Source organism: Narcine bancroftii, chromosome 14 (assembly GCF_036971445.1).
Source record: "Narcine bancroftii isolate sNarBan1 chromosome 14, sNarBan1.hap1, whole genome shotgun sequence".
Classification (NCBI taxonomy): domain Eukaryota; kingdom Metazoa; phylum Chordata; class Chondrichthyes; order Torpediniformes; family Narcinidae; genus Narcine; species Narcine bancroftii.
Genome location: NC_091482.1, coordinates 60,281,245 through 60,297,275, shown reverse-complemented (window position 1 = coordinate 60,297,275; position 16,031 = coordinate 60,281,245). Strand labels below are relative to the sequence as shown.

At 41.0% G+C, this 16,031-nt stretch overlaps 2 protein-coding genes across 10 annotated transcripts in view; one reads left to right on the top strand and one right to left on the bottom strand.

Moving 5' to 3' along the window:
* LOC138749870 (dipeptidyl peptidase 8-like) overlaps window positions 1-14,477 on the bottom strand; it is a 47,889-nt gene extending 33,412 nt beyond the window's left edge. For 2 of the 3 annotated variants that reach the window (XM_069911834.1, XM_069911836.1), the window contains exons 1-5: window positions 14,419-14,477; window positions 8,872-9,141; window positions 3,042-3,154; window positions 2,279-2,452; window positions 805-973 (exon numbers count right to left, since the gene is read on the bottom strand). In XM_069911834.1, the coding sequence (XP_069767935.1) occupies window positions 805-973; window positions 2,279-2,452; window positions 3,042-3,154; window positions 8,872-9,130 (715 nt within the window). In that variant the 5' untranslated portion in view covers window positions 9,131-9,141; window positions 14,419-14,477. Of the gene's footprint in view, window positions 1-804; window positions 974-2,278; window positions 2,453-3,041; window positions 3,155-8,871; window positions 9,142-13,658; window positions 13,798-14,418 lie in introns of those variants that run through there. The other variant, XM_069911835.1, reaches the window with a different exon arrangement.
* LOC138749874 (organic solute transporter subunit beta) overlaps window positions 1-16,031 on the top strand; it is a 110,374-nt gene that overhangs the window by 48,459 nt on the left and 45,884 nt on the right. The window lies entirely within an intron of this gene.

Genomic DNA, 16,031 nt, shown 5'->3' with positions numbered 1-16,031 from the left:
TCCACAGACACACGGGGAGAACATACAAAATCCTTACAGACGGCATGGGATTCAAACCCCAGTCTGGTCCCAGTCGTTGGCGCTGTAAAGGCGTTGGGCTAACCGTTACTCCAACTGTGTCGCCCTGCTGAGTTTATCCACCAATTTATTTTTATTTATACAAGCAATGCACTTTTCATACTGAGTAAAAGCCGATCTTTGCAAAATAAAGCACTCTGGGAAACCTCGAGATTTTAAAAGGCTCTGCAAAAATTCCAGGTTTAGATCCCATATATTAAGTTCAACACAGGATTATCTCAACAAATCCCATTTAAGTGCTATCTGAAGTAAATGCAATCATTACTATAAATAATTTACTTACAACACAGGAAGCTGCCATGTGGCTAATCTCGACCATGTCAATTCCAGTCAGAGCAATGCCAAAAAGTCCCTCTCTCCTTATTTCCCTGGAGCCCTACACTTGTTCCTCTCACAAGCCCGTCAACACCACTTTGATTTTCATTTTGTCGCCCATCATTTAACAGGGCCAATTAACTTGGCAGCACGTAACAGGCCACGGGAGGAAGCCAGAGAAGCTGGCAGAAACCCACACCATCACAGAAATAACCTCCAAACTCCACTCCATCATGGTGGAAACAGGACAGTCAAAAATAGACTTTATATTATTGGTGTCAAATTTGATGTGGATACAACATTATCAGGAAACTATCCATGCTGTGAAATGAACAATATTGGAATATTTCACAGATAATCTCTCTGGATGCAGGTCCAGGTCAATACATTCTGTGAGACTCCCACCAATACCTTCATGTGCAAAGGTTAGTCGCCTTTCTTCTCCTGACTCAATATTAGAAATCCACAAGTCGTTGTTGTGGATAAACGAGATCCAGGATGAGTCAGCAGGACAAATTTTGGGATCCATCCTGATATTGGGACAGCTGGTCTTCACTGGTGAAGGGTTTCTTGGCTCATTCTGTAAAATAAAGCAGCCACAGCATTTAATAATTTCCCCCCCCCCCCGAAGGCATTCCCTGGTCAGTTCCGTTCATTCAACACACAGAATCCATTTCAATCAATCCTTGTTTCTGCTGCAAAGCTATTTTAATATCTACCTCAGTACCCTTAAGCCTTTAATTATGGAGTATTATACCTCTGCCAAATGAGTGAGCGACTTGCTTACAAATCTTCCTCCAATGCAGGACAATTTCCATTCATCTAATATTGCTGCACTTTATGCAAGTTACATGAAGATCTAGCCTATCCTGAACCTTTCTCATCCTCTCGTCTTGAGCACAAGGATATTCTCCATAATTTCTTCCTTGATAGAATGTGGTGTTAATTTTAAAAAATGTTTTAAGTTTAATTTTTTTTTAAATTTAGACATGCAACACAGTAACAGGCCTTTTCAGCCCACAAGTCCGTGCCGCCCAATTCACCTTCAACCCTTGCTACTTTTTGAATGGTGGGAGGAAACTGGAGCCCATGGCGAAAATCCACACACACACAGGGGAAACGTACAAACTCCTTACAGACAGCGTGGGATCCGATCGCTGGCGCTGTAACGGCATTGTTATCTTTATTAGTATGGGTTTATCTGTAAACATGGGGGAGAGGTTAATTATAACGATGGGATGGTTAGCGCAGTGGCCAGTGACTAGGTTTAAATTTTGTAAGTTACGTGAATTACCTGATTAAAGTGAATTTTGCATAATTAAAGACAACAACTGATTTTTTTTTCAAATTACCTTACATTTTGCACTGTCGTTCGTCTTTTAAACTGTTCTTAATGCAGGTGTATTAGTTAGGCTTTGGAAGAGTGAGTCTCAGGCAACCAGAAAATTTGCATTTCTGGAATCCCCAATCCTTGTAGGGGCCGGATAATAGGGATTTTTACTGTATTTCACAAGATCAACGGGCTATGGGATTTCATCTCACAATTTTACAAGCCTTCCTGAAGGGACTGAACCAACCTACTGCAATATAACCACTTCAAAATGAATTTTAAAAAAAGGATTCACATTTATATAATAAATTCCATACTTTATAGCCAGACTATTTCTGAAGTCCTGCCATTGTTGTAAGGTAGAACATAGCACTCTCCCACAATAATGAGCAGATTATATTTTTTTAGCAATTAAGCTGATTGAGGGATCATTATTGGTCTTGAGACTAAAATTATCTTTGACGAGATTACCTGTCCTCTTATCTAAAGAACTACATTGGCACAGAGTAGGTAAAAGAGGGCAAAAATAGCTCAAATTTGTAAAATAAGACTCACAGTGAATCCCGTGCCACTGCCATCCATCGTATAATAAATGTTGTTGCTTGCCTGGAACAAAAACATCCCACTTTCTTTGTGGAAATCATATGAGGCAATACCAATTGTTCCAATTCTTTTTCTTTCTCTTAGCAGCTCCTCTTCGTGACAGTAAATTCCATAATCAGGAATGGACTGGGTGAAAAAACATTTAAAATCATTTGGCTTCCCTTATTTAGAAATACCATATATACTCGTGTAATAAATGAGTTTTAGGGACCAATTTCTTCGGTCAAATTTGGTGGGTGGGGGTCGACTTTTACAAAGGTCATACTTTTGACTGCAGTGAGTACCCGCATCATTCAAGGCACCGGGAGCTTGGATAGCCGTGACCAGGTGGTGACTCCACGCTCGGTGCGTCAGGAGCTCTGGTGGGCAGTGGCCGGGTGAAGCTCGAATGGGTGGGCGGTCAGGGCCAAAAATAGGGTGTGGGTGGAGGGGCTCAATTTTCACTCGGGTCATATGGAAAACACCCAATTTTGGGATCCAAAGAAAAAGAGGGGGTTGACTATTACACAAGTATATAAGGTAACTAAAATAAAAGACATTAATATCATTCCCCATACCTGAATAAAAGAGGGGGTTGACTATTACACAAGTATATAAGGTAACTAAAATAAAAGACATTAATATCATTCCCCATACCTGAATAAAAGAGGGGGTTGACTGTTACACAAGTATATAAGGTAACTAAAATAAAAGACATTAATATCATTCCCCATACCTGAAAATAATCCAGCAGTGGATTCCATGAGAGTAATTGTGCAGTAACCTTGTTTATTGTTTGGGGAATTTCCGAGTAGAACAAAGTATTTTCCCTGTTTTCATTTGACATAGCTGGAAGAGAATCCCGTGTTAAAATCAATCACACTCCCGACCAATCACAGTAAAAAGTCACCAAGCAGAACTCTTCAAATCAACAATGGACAATAATTTGCAGATTATCAGCCTTTTCAGTTTGCACTATCGGATGGAAAAATATTCTTTGCTTAATAAATATCCAGAACTACGTAAATCTTTTAATTTTTTTTGCATATTTATGATAACTTTGCCTATTTACATTTCAGCTAAGGCATCAAAGCAATGACTGCTATAGCTACAACATTAAATGCAGCTCCGCAAACGCATTAAAAAAAAAGACATGGGGCGGCATAATTGACATAGCAGTCGGTACAACTCTTTACAGCACCGGCGATCGGGACCGCTCTGTCTATAAGGAGTTGGTATGTTCTCCCCGTGTCTGAGTGGGGTTTTCCCCGGGGGCTCTGGTTTCCTCCCACCATTCGAAACGTACCAGGGGTGTAGGTTAATCGGGCATAAATTGGGCTTCACAGACTCATGGGCCGAAATGTCTAAATTAAAAATTTTCGTTGAAGATAGTGTTGCAAAACACAAATATTCACAGACAAAAAGCAGAATGGGATGACAAACACAAATCTTACTTTGTTTAAAGTCATAATATTCACCAGTGAAATATTAAATAATCAGTAAAAAGCGCATTATAAGCACTGATTTACCATATGCATTTGATATACTAATGCAAAATTGCACTCTCAAGGGTGTACATGTCAAGCAATGTCTAGTAACATCACAAGCAATGTATTCTCAAGGCTGATATTCATTCATTGATATACAAGCAATATTTTTCCTTCGCTTCTAATATATGTTGATGCCTGTTCAGGTTTTTCTGATCATTCTTATGTTACTCCTAATACAGTAAAACCAAGTAGTATTTAATAGGGCAGTTAACAGTCACCTCCATTATTGTGGAACCAGAGTCTTGTCTAGCCAAGGAAAAGTGTAGAAAGTCTTGAGAGAGGAAGGGAACTAAAAGTTAACTGGTTGGTTCATTGGATAATCCTGGAGTTGTGCAATGATATTTTCTGCAATATCAACTTTATATTTCCAGGTTTTGTTCTCAACTGCTTTGAGATTCACACAATGCCATGTGAGAATTTAAATTCGTGTCCTCTGGATAATTAACCCAGTATCCAGGAAAAGTTCCGATGTTTTGGACGAAGGCTATTTTTTCCTTTATTTGCCCCTGTGCACCACAGTTTTAAATTTGTAATCAAACAATTCACTTGCACATTCCAGATGTTATTCAACGTTATTGTACACATTTTGGTTTGACCATGGAGGAATTACAGCACTTTTTATACATAGTTCCCCCTCTCAGGGCACCATAATGTTTGGGACATTTTGGCTTCACAGGTGAGTACTCATAAGTTTATTTGCTTCATTGGTGTAGGTATAAGAGAACTAGGCTTGCTTTCGGTCACCCTTCGAGTTGCCATTTTTCAACACGAGGACAAGAGTTGAGCCAATGGCAGACAAACAAAAATAAAACAGCAAGAGATCGGCCGAACCTTAGGATTACCAAAATCAACTGTTTAGAACATCATTATGTGAGCTCTGTAATCGCAAAGGGACTGGTATTCCAAAGAAGACCCCCACTGCTCATAAAGAAGAATTCTCATCATTCTGACAGATCAGAAACATTCTTCAGAAGGCAAGTGTGGATGTGTCCATGACTACTGTCTGCAAAAGACTTCAAGAAATGAAATACAGAGGCAAACCACTAGTTAGCTACAGAAAGGATGGCCAGATTACAGTTTGCCAAGAAGTATTTAAAAGCCTGCAGAACTCTGGAAAAAGGTCTCGTGGACAGATGAGACCAAGATTAACATGTATCAGAGTGATGGCAAGAGCAAGGTGCAGAGGCATAAAGGAACTGCCCAAGATCCAAAGCCTATCACCTTTGCCATGGTTTGCATCTTGCAGTGTAACCCTCTGAATTTCTTTTCATGAAGTATTGACATTCCAACATCTGATCTGTCAGCAGATGTTTGGGGATTTCTCTTCATTATGACGAGAATTCTTCTCTCATCAGCAGTGGAGATCTTCCTTGGAATACCAGTCCCTTTGGGATTACTGAGATCACCAGTACGCTCTTTCTTCTTAATGATGTTTCCAAACAGGTTATTTTGGTCATCCTAAGGTTTAGGCGATGTCTCTTACTGTTTTATTCTTGTTTTTCAGCCTCATAAGGGCCTCTTTAACTTTCATTGGCACAAAACTGTTGAAAAATGGCAACTAGACTCCGAAGGTGATCAAAAGCTTAGAAGCAAGCCTAGTTCTTTTCTACCTGCACCAATCAAGCAATTAAACATAACTGAATACTCACAAATACCTGTGAAGCCAAATGTCCCAAACTAAGGTGCCCTGAATGAGGGGACTATGTAGAAAACGTGCTGCATACAAATAAGCTTGAATAAGATCTCGAATGTGCACTTTAATCACATGTGCATTCTTTGATTACAAATTTAAAACTGTGGAGCACAGGGGCAAATAAAGGAAAAAAATGTCTTTGCCCCAAACATTATGGAGGGCACTGTAATATTGTGTCACATATAACCATACCATAACCATATAACCATTTACGGAGCGGAAACAGGCCATGTTGGCCTTTCGAGTCCCCACCGGTTCACTGATTTTGTGCGCCCTCTTCAGGCATTGGTCCCGGTAGATCTTCATACAATGACGATGGACGAATTCAATACAGGTGGAATCAGTCGTAGAATGGACGTTTTCATTCTAGTAGAAGGCATTCGAAAACCGTAAAGTGCCAAGCAACTATTTGGTTCTCATAGGAATCCTGTGTCCTTGATTTTTGATGCACCAGAAAGTAATATGTCCAATTACAATAAGAAATTGATATGTTTACTGCAAAGGAGTTGAATTAGGAAACTAAAATTCCTGTATCAGTCCTTCAGGGCTGAGATGAGAAAAAATGGGTTTACTTGAGGGCTGAGTGTCCTTGGAAGCTTCTTCTTTCTGAGTGATGTGGACGCTCGGCCATGGAGTATATTCAAAGTGATAGATTTTCAAACACTGAATCAAGTTGGATCATGGATTTGAGCTACTATCTTTTTTATGGATTTGAGCTACTATCTTACCCGATTAATAATTCTTTTAACTCTGGCCTTATCAAACCCATATTTTATTCTGATGAAAGAGGGTAACTTTTTTCCCTCAACAGGATAAGAAGCAAGAGAATACCAAATGAGAAATGGTAATCATTCAATATTTTCTCGCTAGTGTACAACCAATGCATAAACACAGCATTTCAGTTAAATTTAAAAATACAGAATAATTGCAAAAATATAGTGTTTTTTAAGGTTTCAGAGTAAAAAGTATTTTTATCACCATTGATGCACCTTTAAAATATAACACTGGACAACAGAGATTTTGCTTCCGGAACACATTTGGGTGTATTTTATGGATTTTGGGCTCCTGATCACGAAATGTATCTTAAAGTTTTCCTATCACATACTGTTCTTTTTGGATATAACCTATTTTTGGGATTTCCTGCCATATTTTAAGTCTACTTCAACATACAAAACCATGAAATGCAATATGTCATTGAAAATTCATCTGATGCATTCACACTTGGACGTCTTCCCTGCTGATCTTGGTGCAGTCGGTGACGAACCAGGACCATGGAAAAGCAGTATCAGGGCAACTGGAATCCTCAATGCTGGCTGATTATTGTTTGACACTGACATGAGAGGTGTCAGATGCTGAGCACAAATGAAAATCAGCAGCGAAACGTTTTTATGTCAGTTGAACTGATGCAATGTGTCAACATCATTATGTAATTAAATACACGTATGCCAAATTCAATACAAGTTCATTCAATAATTCTCCAATGATACAGTAAATCTGAAATTATCTTTCGTGTTCAGCTTGAAGTTCTCTATCATAATCCCCAAATTTTTTTTAAGGAAGCAAACCTTTTGAAAAAAATTGTTGCCCAGTGTTATCACTGAAAATGTTGGAATAAAGTGCCTTTTTAATTATCTATTGGATAACTTTATATGAATCAACTATTATACTTTTACATTCAACTTTATTATATTTTCTTGTTTAAATGTTTGTTGTAAATGGGTTTAAAATGTTTGTTTTCAAACATTTTAGCTTCATCTCAGCTTTCACTGAGCTTTTCCATCCAATTGCACGCCGACAGTCTATTAACCAAACTTTATCTCCCAAAACTTTCATTGTTTTCTTTGAAACAATAGAGGATTCAATCTCATAACTAATGTAACCAAAGTTCTCACGCCTGACAACATCCGTAAATTTCTTCTGCATCCTCTCTGGTGCTGCACGTGACACCCAGATCTTTCATGTTGGAAATGTGGTGGGAATGCAAGAGAAAGCTTAAATGAAAGTCAGAGATTGGAGAGAAGAAAAAAAAGCAAAGGTCTAGAATCCAATACATCAGCTAAGGGCTACCAATATTCCCAGTTACTTTGAAACAATAGATTTGTTGCTGTGAGATATTGTATTGAGTGAAGCAGAAAAGTCTGCAGTCATTGTATTTGTAGTAAAAACAGTCAGAAATGCTGGAGGATCTCAGCCGGTCTCGCAGTAACTATAGGGGGGGTGAAGATATAATTACTGACATTAGGGGCCTGAGGCCTTCCTTCAGGAATAACAAAGAACTGGAAGTCGCCAGAAAAAAGACTGAAGATTGGCTGGGGGAGGAGACCAGACCAACAAATAGTGTAATTAGATATGATAAGAGGAGAAGTTAAACTTGATTTTGGCTCTATGAAAGGAGACAGAGGTGAAAAGAGAGAGAGAAAACACATGCAAGCTGGGGGGGGGGGGGGGGGGGGGGAGGGGGTGGTTAACGGAACCAGAGAAGTCGATGTTAATGCCATCCAATTCTAATTGGTGCCCAGTTGGAAGATGTGGTACTGTTCTTCCAATTTGCAGGTGGCCTCAGTCTGGCAGTGGATGAGACCATGGACAGACATGTCAGCAAGGAAATGGGACGGGGAATGGAAATCGGTGGCCAATAATATAGCATTGCCTATCTATAGGAGTGCAGCGCTCTCATATCTGTGTATCTAGTCGCTGGGTGAGTGCAGCTGAGTCCAACTTCAGAAACCTGAGCTTGAGTAGTTAAATACTTTGCCAATGTTCACTATTTAGGGTCAAAATTGATTACTAGAAAATGTATAGGAAAACATAGAACCTTATACCACAGAACAGGCCCCAAGGCCCACGAAAGTAAATGACTGAGCAATAGTAAGCGTGGAATTTACTGATGTACTCCAGGCAAGAATTAACAATACAAACAATGGCTGATATGTATTAAATTTAAATTTAGACATACAACACTGTAACGAGCCCCCTTTGGCCCACGAGCCCGTGCAGCCCAATTACACCCAATTGACCAATAATCCCCAGCATCTTTTGAACAGTGAGAGGAAACCGGAGCACCCGGAGGAAACTCATGGAAACACGGAGAGAATGTACAGACTCCTGACCGCTGACCGCTATGCTAACGGTGCTGCCCTCTCAAGGAAGCAAACAGTTCATTGGAATGGGCTGTGAAGGAGCGAGTTACTGGTGCTGTGCATACCAGTCAAAATGTTGGAACCTACAATGGACACAAGACAGATTGAAGCAGATGTGACTACCAGCTCTGTGGAAGAAGATGCAAATTTAACAGTCAAAACTGATAAACGGAAGCTACTCACCGAGATAATAGACCCGATCTGAATGAGGTCCCTCCGGATCATTTTTCTTTACAAAATAAAAATCATGTGGAGTTTTTGCCATCATGTGCCCATGGAGCTTCCTACTGTCGGTGATTAACTTCCTTAGGCGGCTCCAGGAGTACCTCTCCACATAGTACGGCTCAAATGTCTCGGACTCCTCAATGCCCACTGCAGCATTTGCAGATGCAGTTTCAAAAACCTCAATGTTTGGCTGCTCGGTCTCCATCGCTGCAGCCATCACCTCCCTTCCTGAAAAACAAGGACAGAAAATGAAATGCAGCACACTTCCGATTAACCGGAATTCCGAATATCCGAAAGTTTCTTCGGGTGTGACATGAAGTCACAATCTGAAAAAAAGTTGAAAAAACTTTCGGACCAATCATCAAATTATTCTCAGCTAAGGTGAAAACCATCCACTCAATATTATACTGTAGTTCCTTCTTTAGCTTCTGCAAACCCCAGCATCAGCTTCTGAAAAATTAGCTCTAAGGGGGGCTAATATTACCCTTGTGGATACTATTTACATGCAAAATGTTGAAGGTGATTATTCTCAGAATAAATGGACCATAAATAGCCGTGCTGTCGCTCTCTCCCCACTCGCCCGCCCAAGACTTGCTCCCCTGAGCCACTTCCTCTGTCAAATATCCTTTCAGCGAGGTCAATGAAATTCTGCATTGTCCTCCGGCAGAATTTTAGCAACCCTGCTGAAAGGATATTTGGGAGACCGCGCAGCTCAGGCAAGCGGGGAGGGCACACGGGGAGAGAGCTTGGAGGGGAAGTGAGAGCTCGGGCAGGATTGGTGATGGGGAAGTGTCGGGGATCAGTGACAGCAGATACAAGTATCCCGAAAATCCAAAAAATCTGCTTAACCGAGATAGGTCAGTCCCAAGCATCTTGGATAATCAGAAATACTCTGTACAACAAAATGCAAACCAAAGTGTGCTACTATAGCACTATATACTGCGGTGTTTGGTGTACAACACCCAGCATCACACCACATAGAATACACTCAATTTGAAGCAATTTGGCCCAGAAAACATTACCATACCTTTGATTTCCTATTTTCTACAAGAACTTACCTGAACCACAATTTGAAACACACTAGATTCTGTAATACTTGCCAATCTCACTTCATTCAAGAAGTAAAACATGAAAGTCTGCAGACACTGTGATTGAAGTAAAAACACAATGCTTGAAAACTCAGCAGGTCCAACAGTGTACTTTGTGTAGCAGATACGTAACCAGCGTTTCAGGCTTGAGCCCTTCATTAAGATATGAGCAAAATGTACCTTATAGATCAAAATATACTTCATATACATTTTGTTCATATCTTGATGAAGGGCTCAAGCCTGAAATGTTGGTTGTGTATCTTTGTCCTTGCAATATAGAGAACACGGTTTGACCTGCTGAGTTTCTCCAACGATGTGTTTTTACCTCATTTTATTCGTCTGTTTATTATCATCTGACTATACTTAAATAACCAGACAAAATATCATTGCTCTGGACCATGGTTCACACACAATAATCATAGACATACATAAAAATATAAAATAAATATGCACAAATATTCTGAAATAATTTACTTAGTTTCATTTATAAGAGCCCCAAAGTTACAGGATACCATTCATCAATCTCACAGCCTATGGGAAGAAGCTATTTCTTAGCCTGGCAGACCTGATTTTGCTGCTCCTGTACCTCCTTCTTGATGGTAGTGGGTCAAAGATGTGGAATAGGATGGTAGAGATCCTCAATAATTTTTTTGAACCCTATTTAAGTTTTGAAATGGCTTTGTGGATTTGAAATAGAAAGTCTGAATGGATTCAAAAAGAAGAATGTGATGGCAGATGACACAAGGAGGAATTGTTTCTGTTGAACTTGTAACGCTACTGGGAGATCAGTGCTTATAATTACTGGTTCAGGTCAATTATCAATACAAATTCATTTCTGTGAAAACGACATGTTGATTTTGCTTCGGCAAAATAACTGATCCAGTCGAGAATATATTCAAACCCCATTAAACATCAACTTTTAATAGATTCAGTGAAACCCCATTATAACGCAATCATTGGGGTCCATAAAATCTCATTGCAAAAAAAGCAGGGTTTCAATAAATTGTTGTTGTTACATAAATTAAATTTTAGTAAACCAGAAATGGCAATTTCATTGGCAGGAAACAAATAAAGTATGTGGCGCTGAACCTGCAAAGCTCAACGCCGCTCAGCAGCATGTTTAAACGCATTTCTAAGTAGCAAGAACTACATTCATGGAGAGAGCACTTCCAACTCTGCCCCGTAGTCGGTCAGAGTAACAAGTGGTAGATGAGTGAACTTAACCCTCGCTGGGTTGAGACTCTTTTGCGTTGTAGTGTTTCAAATCTCTCTGCCGTGCAGGGACACACTTACTTAATCCTGTCGGGTGCCAAACATCCCCACTCCTGCCAGGAGTCTGGTGCCCATGTCCAATGTTCATCAGAATTCGCATTAAATCAGGGCATGTAAAATCAGTGTTTCTCTGTGTATGCATGTACATATCCCCTGCATTATAGCAGCTGCTTCTCAAAAACTCAATTTATTCCAAAGCATTTGGAAACATGTCTAAAATTGGCTGTATCATTACAAGTTTCTTCATTATAAATTAAAATCCAATTAACAAGTCTTCCCTGGAACCATAGAACATTACAGCATAGAAAAAAGGCCCTTCACCCCTTCTATTCTGTGCTGAACTATTGTTCTGCCTTTTCCCACTAACCTTCACTCCCCCCCCATCCATGTACCTGTCCAAATTCTTCTTAAATGTTAAAAATGAGCCCACATTCACCACTTCAGCTGGCAGCTCGTTCCACACTCCCACAATCTGAGTGAAGAAGTTCTCCCTAAACTTTTCCCCTTTCACCCTTAACCCATGTCCTCTGGTTTGTATCTCACCTACCCTCAGTGGAAAAAGCCGACTTGTATTTACGCTATCAACGCCCCTCATAATTTCGTACACCTCTATCAAATCTCCCTTCATTCTTCTACACTCCAGTGAATAAAGCCCCAACCTGTTTAACCTTTCCCTGTAATTCAGTTCCTGAAGTCAGGGCAACAACCTAGTAAATCTTCTCTGCACTCTTTCTATCTTATTGATATCATTACTGCAGTTAGGTGACCAAAACCACACACGATACTCCAAATTTGGCCTCCCCAATGTTTTATACAATTTAACCACAACATCCCAATTCCTTTACTCAATACTTTGATTTAAGAAAGCCGATATTCCAAAAGTTCTCTTTACAACCCTATCCACTGTGATGCCACTTTCAAGGAATTATGTATCTGTATTCCCAGATCCCTCTGTCTACTGCTCTCATTAGTGCCCTGCCATTTACTGTGTATGTCCTACCTTAGTTTGTCCTTCCAAAATGCCACATCTTATACTTGTCTGCATTAAATTCCATCTGCCATTTTTCCAGTTGGTCCAGATCACTTTGCCAGCTTTGAAAGCAACACCTCCAACCTTTGTGTCATCTGCAAACTTGCTGATCCAATTATCATCCAGATTATTGATGTTGATAATGAACAACAATGGTCCCAGCACTGATCCCCAAGGCACACCACTAGTCACAGGCTTCCAGTCTGAGAAGCAACCATCCACCACAACTCTCTGGCTTCTCCTGTATAGCCAATATTGAATCCAGTTCACTCACTCACCATGAATACCGAGTGTCTGAACCTTCCTGACTAACCTCCCATGTGGATTCTTGTCAAAGGCCTTACTAAAGTCCACATAGACAACATTCACAGCCTTTCCTTCGTCAACTTTCCTGGTAACCTCCTCGAAAAACTCCAAGATTTGTTAAGCATGACAGCATGATCAGTCCCTGGCTACCAAATTCTTGTATATTCAATCTCTTAGAACACCTTCCAAAATGTACTTAATACTGACCTCAGGCTCACTGGGCTATAATTTCCTGGGAAATTTTGGAGCCTTTTTTAAAAATGTGAGACACTGACACAATCTACTGTCCAGAAACAACTTCACATAAAGTATCAATGACCATATTTTGTTGATTTAATTTAAACATGATCAATTTTTGAGACTTTATTTTTTGACATTCCCACTTAACATAGATGCAAAGAGAAAATGATTAAATACTAATTTTAAAGTGTTACTGGAAATTTATAAATGACAAAAAAGGCAGCCAATTTCAAACACAGAGCAAGTGGCAATTCTGAAGGAAATGTGGCAGTTTAAAGATTTTCACATGGGTTCTACAAAGGGCATTCAATACAAGACCAAAGCAACAACTTTGTGGCCTTCTCTATATCGGAGAGACTGGGTGCAGATTGGGAGATTGCTTCACCAAGCACATCCGCACCAGTGACAGAGACATCCCAGGAGCCAGCCATTTCAGTTCTGTGTCACACTCCCATGTCCATCCATGGCCTTATGTACTGTCCCATCAAGACCACCAGCAAATTGAAGGAACAACACCTGATTTTGCATCTGGCCACTCTCTAGCCAGATGGCATTAAAATTGACTTTTCCAGTTTCTGCTAACATGCTCTCCTCTTTCCCCTTTCCAGTTCTCCTTCCCTCCCCCTTCTATTCATCTAGACATCCCTCCTCATCTTGATCGCTGCTGTCCCCTCCCTCCCTTCACCTACCACCTCCTGCAACCTATGCAACCACACCTCCCTCGCAACTCTTATGTTCAGACGCCTGCCGACATTTTTCCATACCTTGATGAAGGGTTCTAGCCCAAAATGTCAGTTATGTATTTTTACCTTTGTGATGAAAAGGGTGCTGCTGGACCTGCTGAGTTTTGTGTTTTTACTTCAACCACGGTGTCTGCAGATTTTTGTGTTTTACATCAAAGCAACAACTGTTTGAAGAGGTCACTTCCCGGAAACGTGCCTGATTACATCTAAGACCTCAGCATTCAGTTCACGAGCTTCTGTCAAACCACTTTCTGCAGTGATTTTGTTCCATAATCTCAGCATCTTGCAGTGTATGGTCTTTGCAAATTTGCTGCAGGCTTTGTTAAAGTGATTAGATTAGTTTTAGATTATAGAGAATGTACCAGGGTGGGAATGCACCGGGGTGGGGGATGCACCGGGGTGGGGGATGCACCGGGGTGGGGGATGCACCGGGGTGGGGGATGCACCGGGGTGGGGGATGCACCGGGGTGGGGGATGCACCGGGGTGGGGGATGCACCGGGGTGGGGGATGCACCGGGGTGGGGGATGCACCGGGGTGGGGGATGCACCGGGGTGGGGAATGCACCGGGGAGGGAATGCACCGGGGAGGGAATGCACCGGGGAGGGAATGCACCGGGTAGGGAATGCACCTTGTAGGAATACACCGGGTAGGGAATGCACCTTGTAGGAATACACCGGGATAGCAGTTTTTTAAAGTGATTTCAACTCAGGGAGGTGGAGGGTGCAAAATTAATTTTATACATTAAAATTGGCATCAACGCTCACAAGCCAAAGGTTCAAAACATAAACGATAGAACAATTGCAGCATTATTTATTCCATCCTCACCCACACACTGCAGCTCCCTCACTCTCTTCCGGGCTCTTCAGGCACTTCCGCTTTCCACATCAACGATACATCAACAAAGAGGAGTCGCGCTTTCCCATCGCCGCGATGCAGAGGTCGCCGACGGGAGGCAGTGCGAGCAGACCTCCGGGCACAGTGCCGCCTCTTGTCCAGTGGCCACGGGGACCTCCAGCAGCTGCAGGTTCGCTGCGGTAGGCGGTGCTCTCCTTTGCTGTTGCAGTTCGCCACATCAGTAGCACCAAACGTAAACGCCGCAGCATGAATAAAAAGGTCGGGACCTATTCAATGGGCACCTGAGAAAGGGGAGTTACAATAAAGATTTGAAGATCTCCAAGTCATCGACCTCCAATCTGAGTCACACAACTTTGCAGATTGCAAATTGGCCCAAGTTGTCCACCTCATGTATCATTTGCCTTTGTTGGGCCATGTCCCACCAAGCCTTTCCTATCAGTAAGACACTGACTTCAGGAGAGGGGCCAGTCTTCGTAGGAGAGAGTGGGCGCAGACTGGGAGATCGCTTCGTTGAGCACCTCGGCTCTGTCCGCCGCAATAGCGTGGATCTCCTGGTGGCCACCCATTTCAATTCTCCATCCCATTCCCTTGCGCCATCTCTGTCCATGTTCTCGTGCACTGGCAGACTGAGACCACCGGTAAATTGGAGGAACTCTCCAAACGGATGGCATTAATATCAACTTCTCTGGCTTTCATTAACCCCCCCCCTCTTCTTCCCCCATCAGCTCTCCATTTCGCACAGACATGATAAATTCTACCTAGTCCCTTATCACATCCAATTAACCCCTTTTGTTCATCTGGATTCCTCCCCCATTGTTTGATTCTGAGACTTTCTGATCTATCCTGTTTTTTGCCCTTTCTGATTTTTCCTTGAAGAAGGGCTCAGGCCTTTTTCTCCTAGAGATGCTAAAAAGACCGGCTGAGTTCCTCCACCATTTCGATGCTTTTACTAAAAATCACAGTGTCTGCAGCCCTATCTACATTAATGGCACTTACTTTACATTCTTTGGAATAAATATCTCCAATAACCTGTCCTGGGTCAAGTAGGTCAAGAAAGCACAACAATGCCTGTACTTTCTTTGAAGAATGAGGAAGTTCAGCCATGTCCCTCAACAACATCTGCAGGTGCTACTTAGACAAATAATTTAAACCCTCCCAAACTATTCATGTGTTTGTTTAAGAGCCCCTTAAATGGCCCCATTGTTTTAGCCTCCACCACCATCATAATAATTTTGAAAATTGAGGAGTTGCAAACCTCATCATTCATATTTCCAAATTAATTATTGTAAAAGTACCCTTACCATTTTAGCCTTCCATAAAAATTTCCTCACCAGAGCATTTAAATCTTTAAAAACTTTTTGAGGAATCTTACAAGGAATAGATTGAAATAAATACTGAATTCAAGGAAAAATATTCATTTTAATACAATTAACTCTTCCTATTAATATAATTGGTAAATCTTTCCATCATGTTTAATTTTAGAAAATAACAGTAAATAATTTAATTCATAAAAATGACTATGATTACTATCTATCTTAACACCTAGGTACTTAATCTGATCCAACCATTTGAATTTCACAATA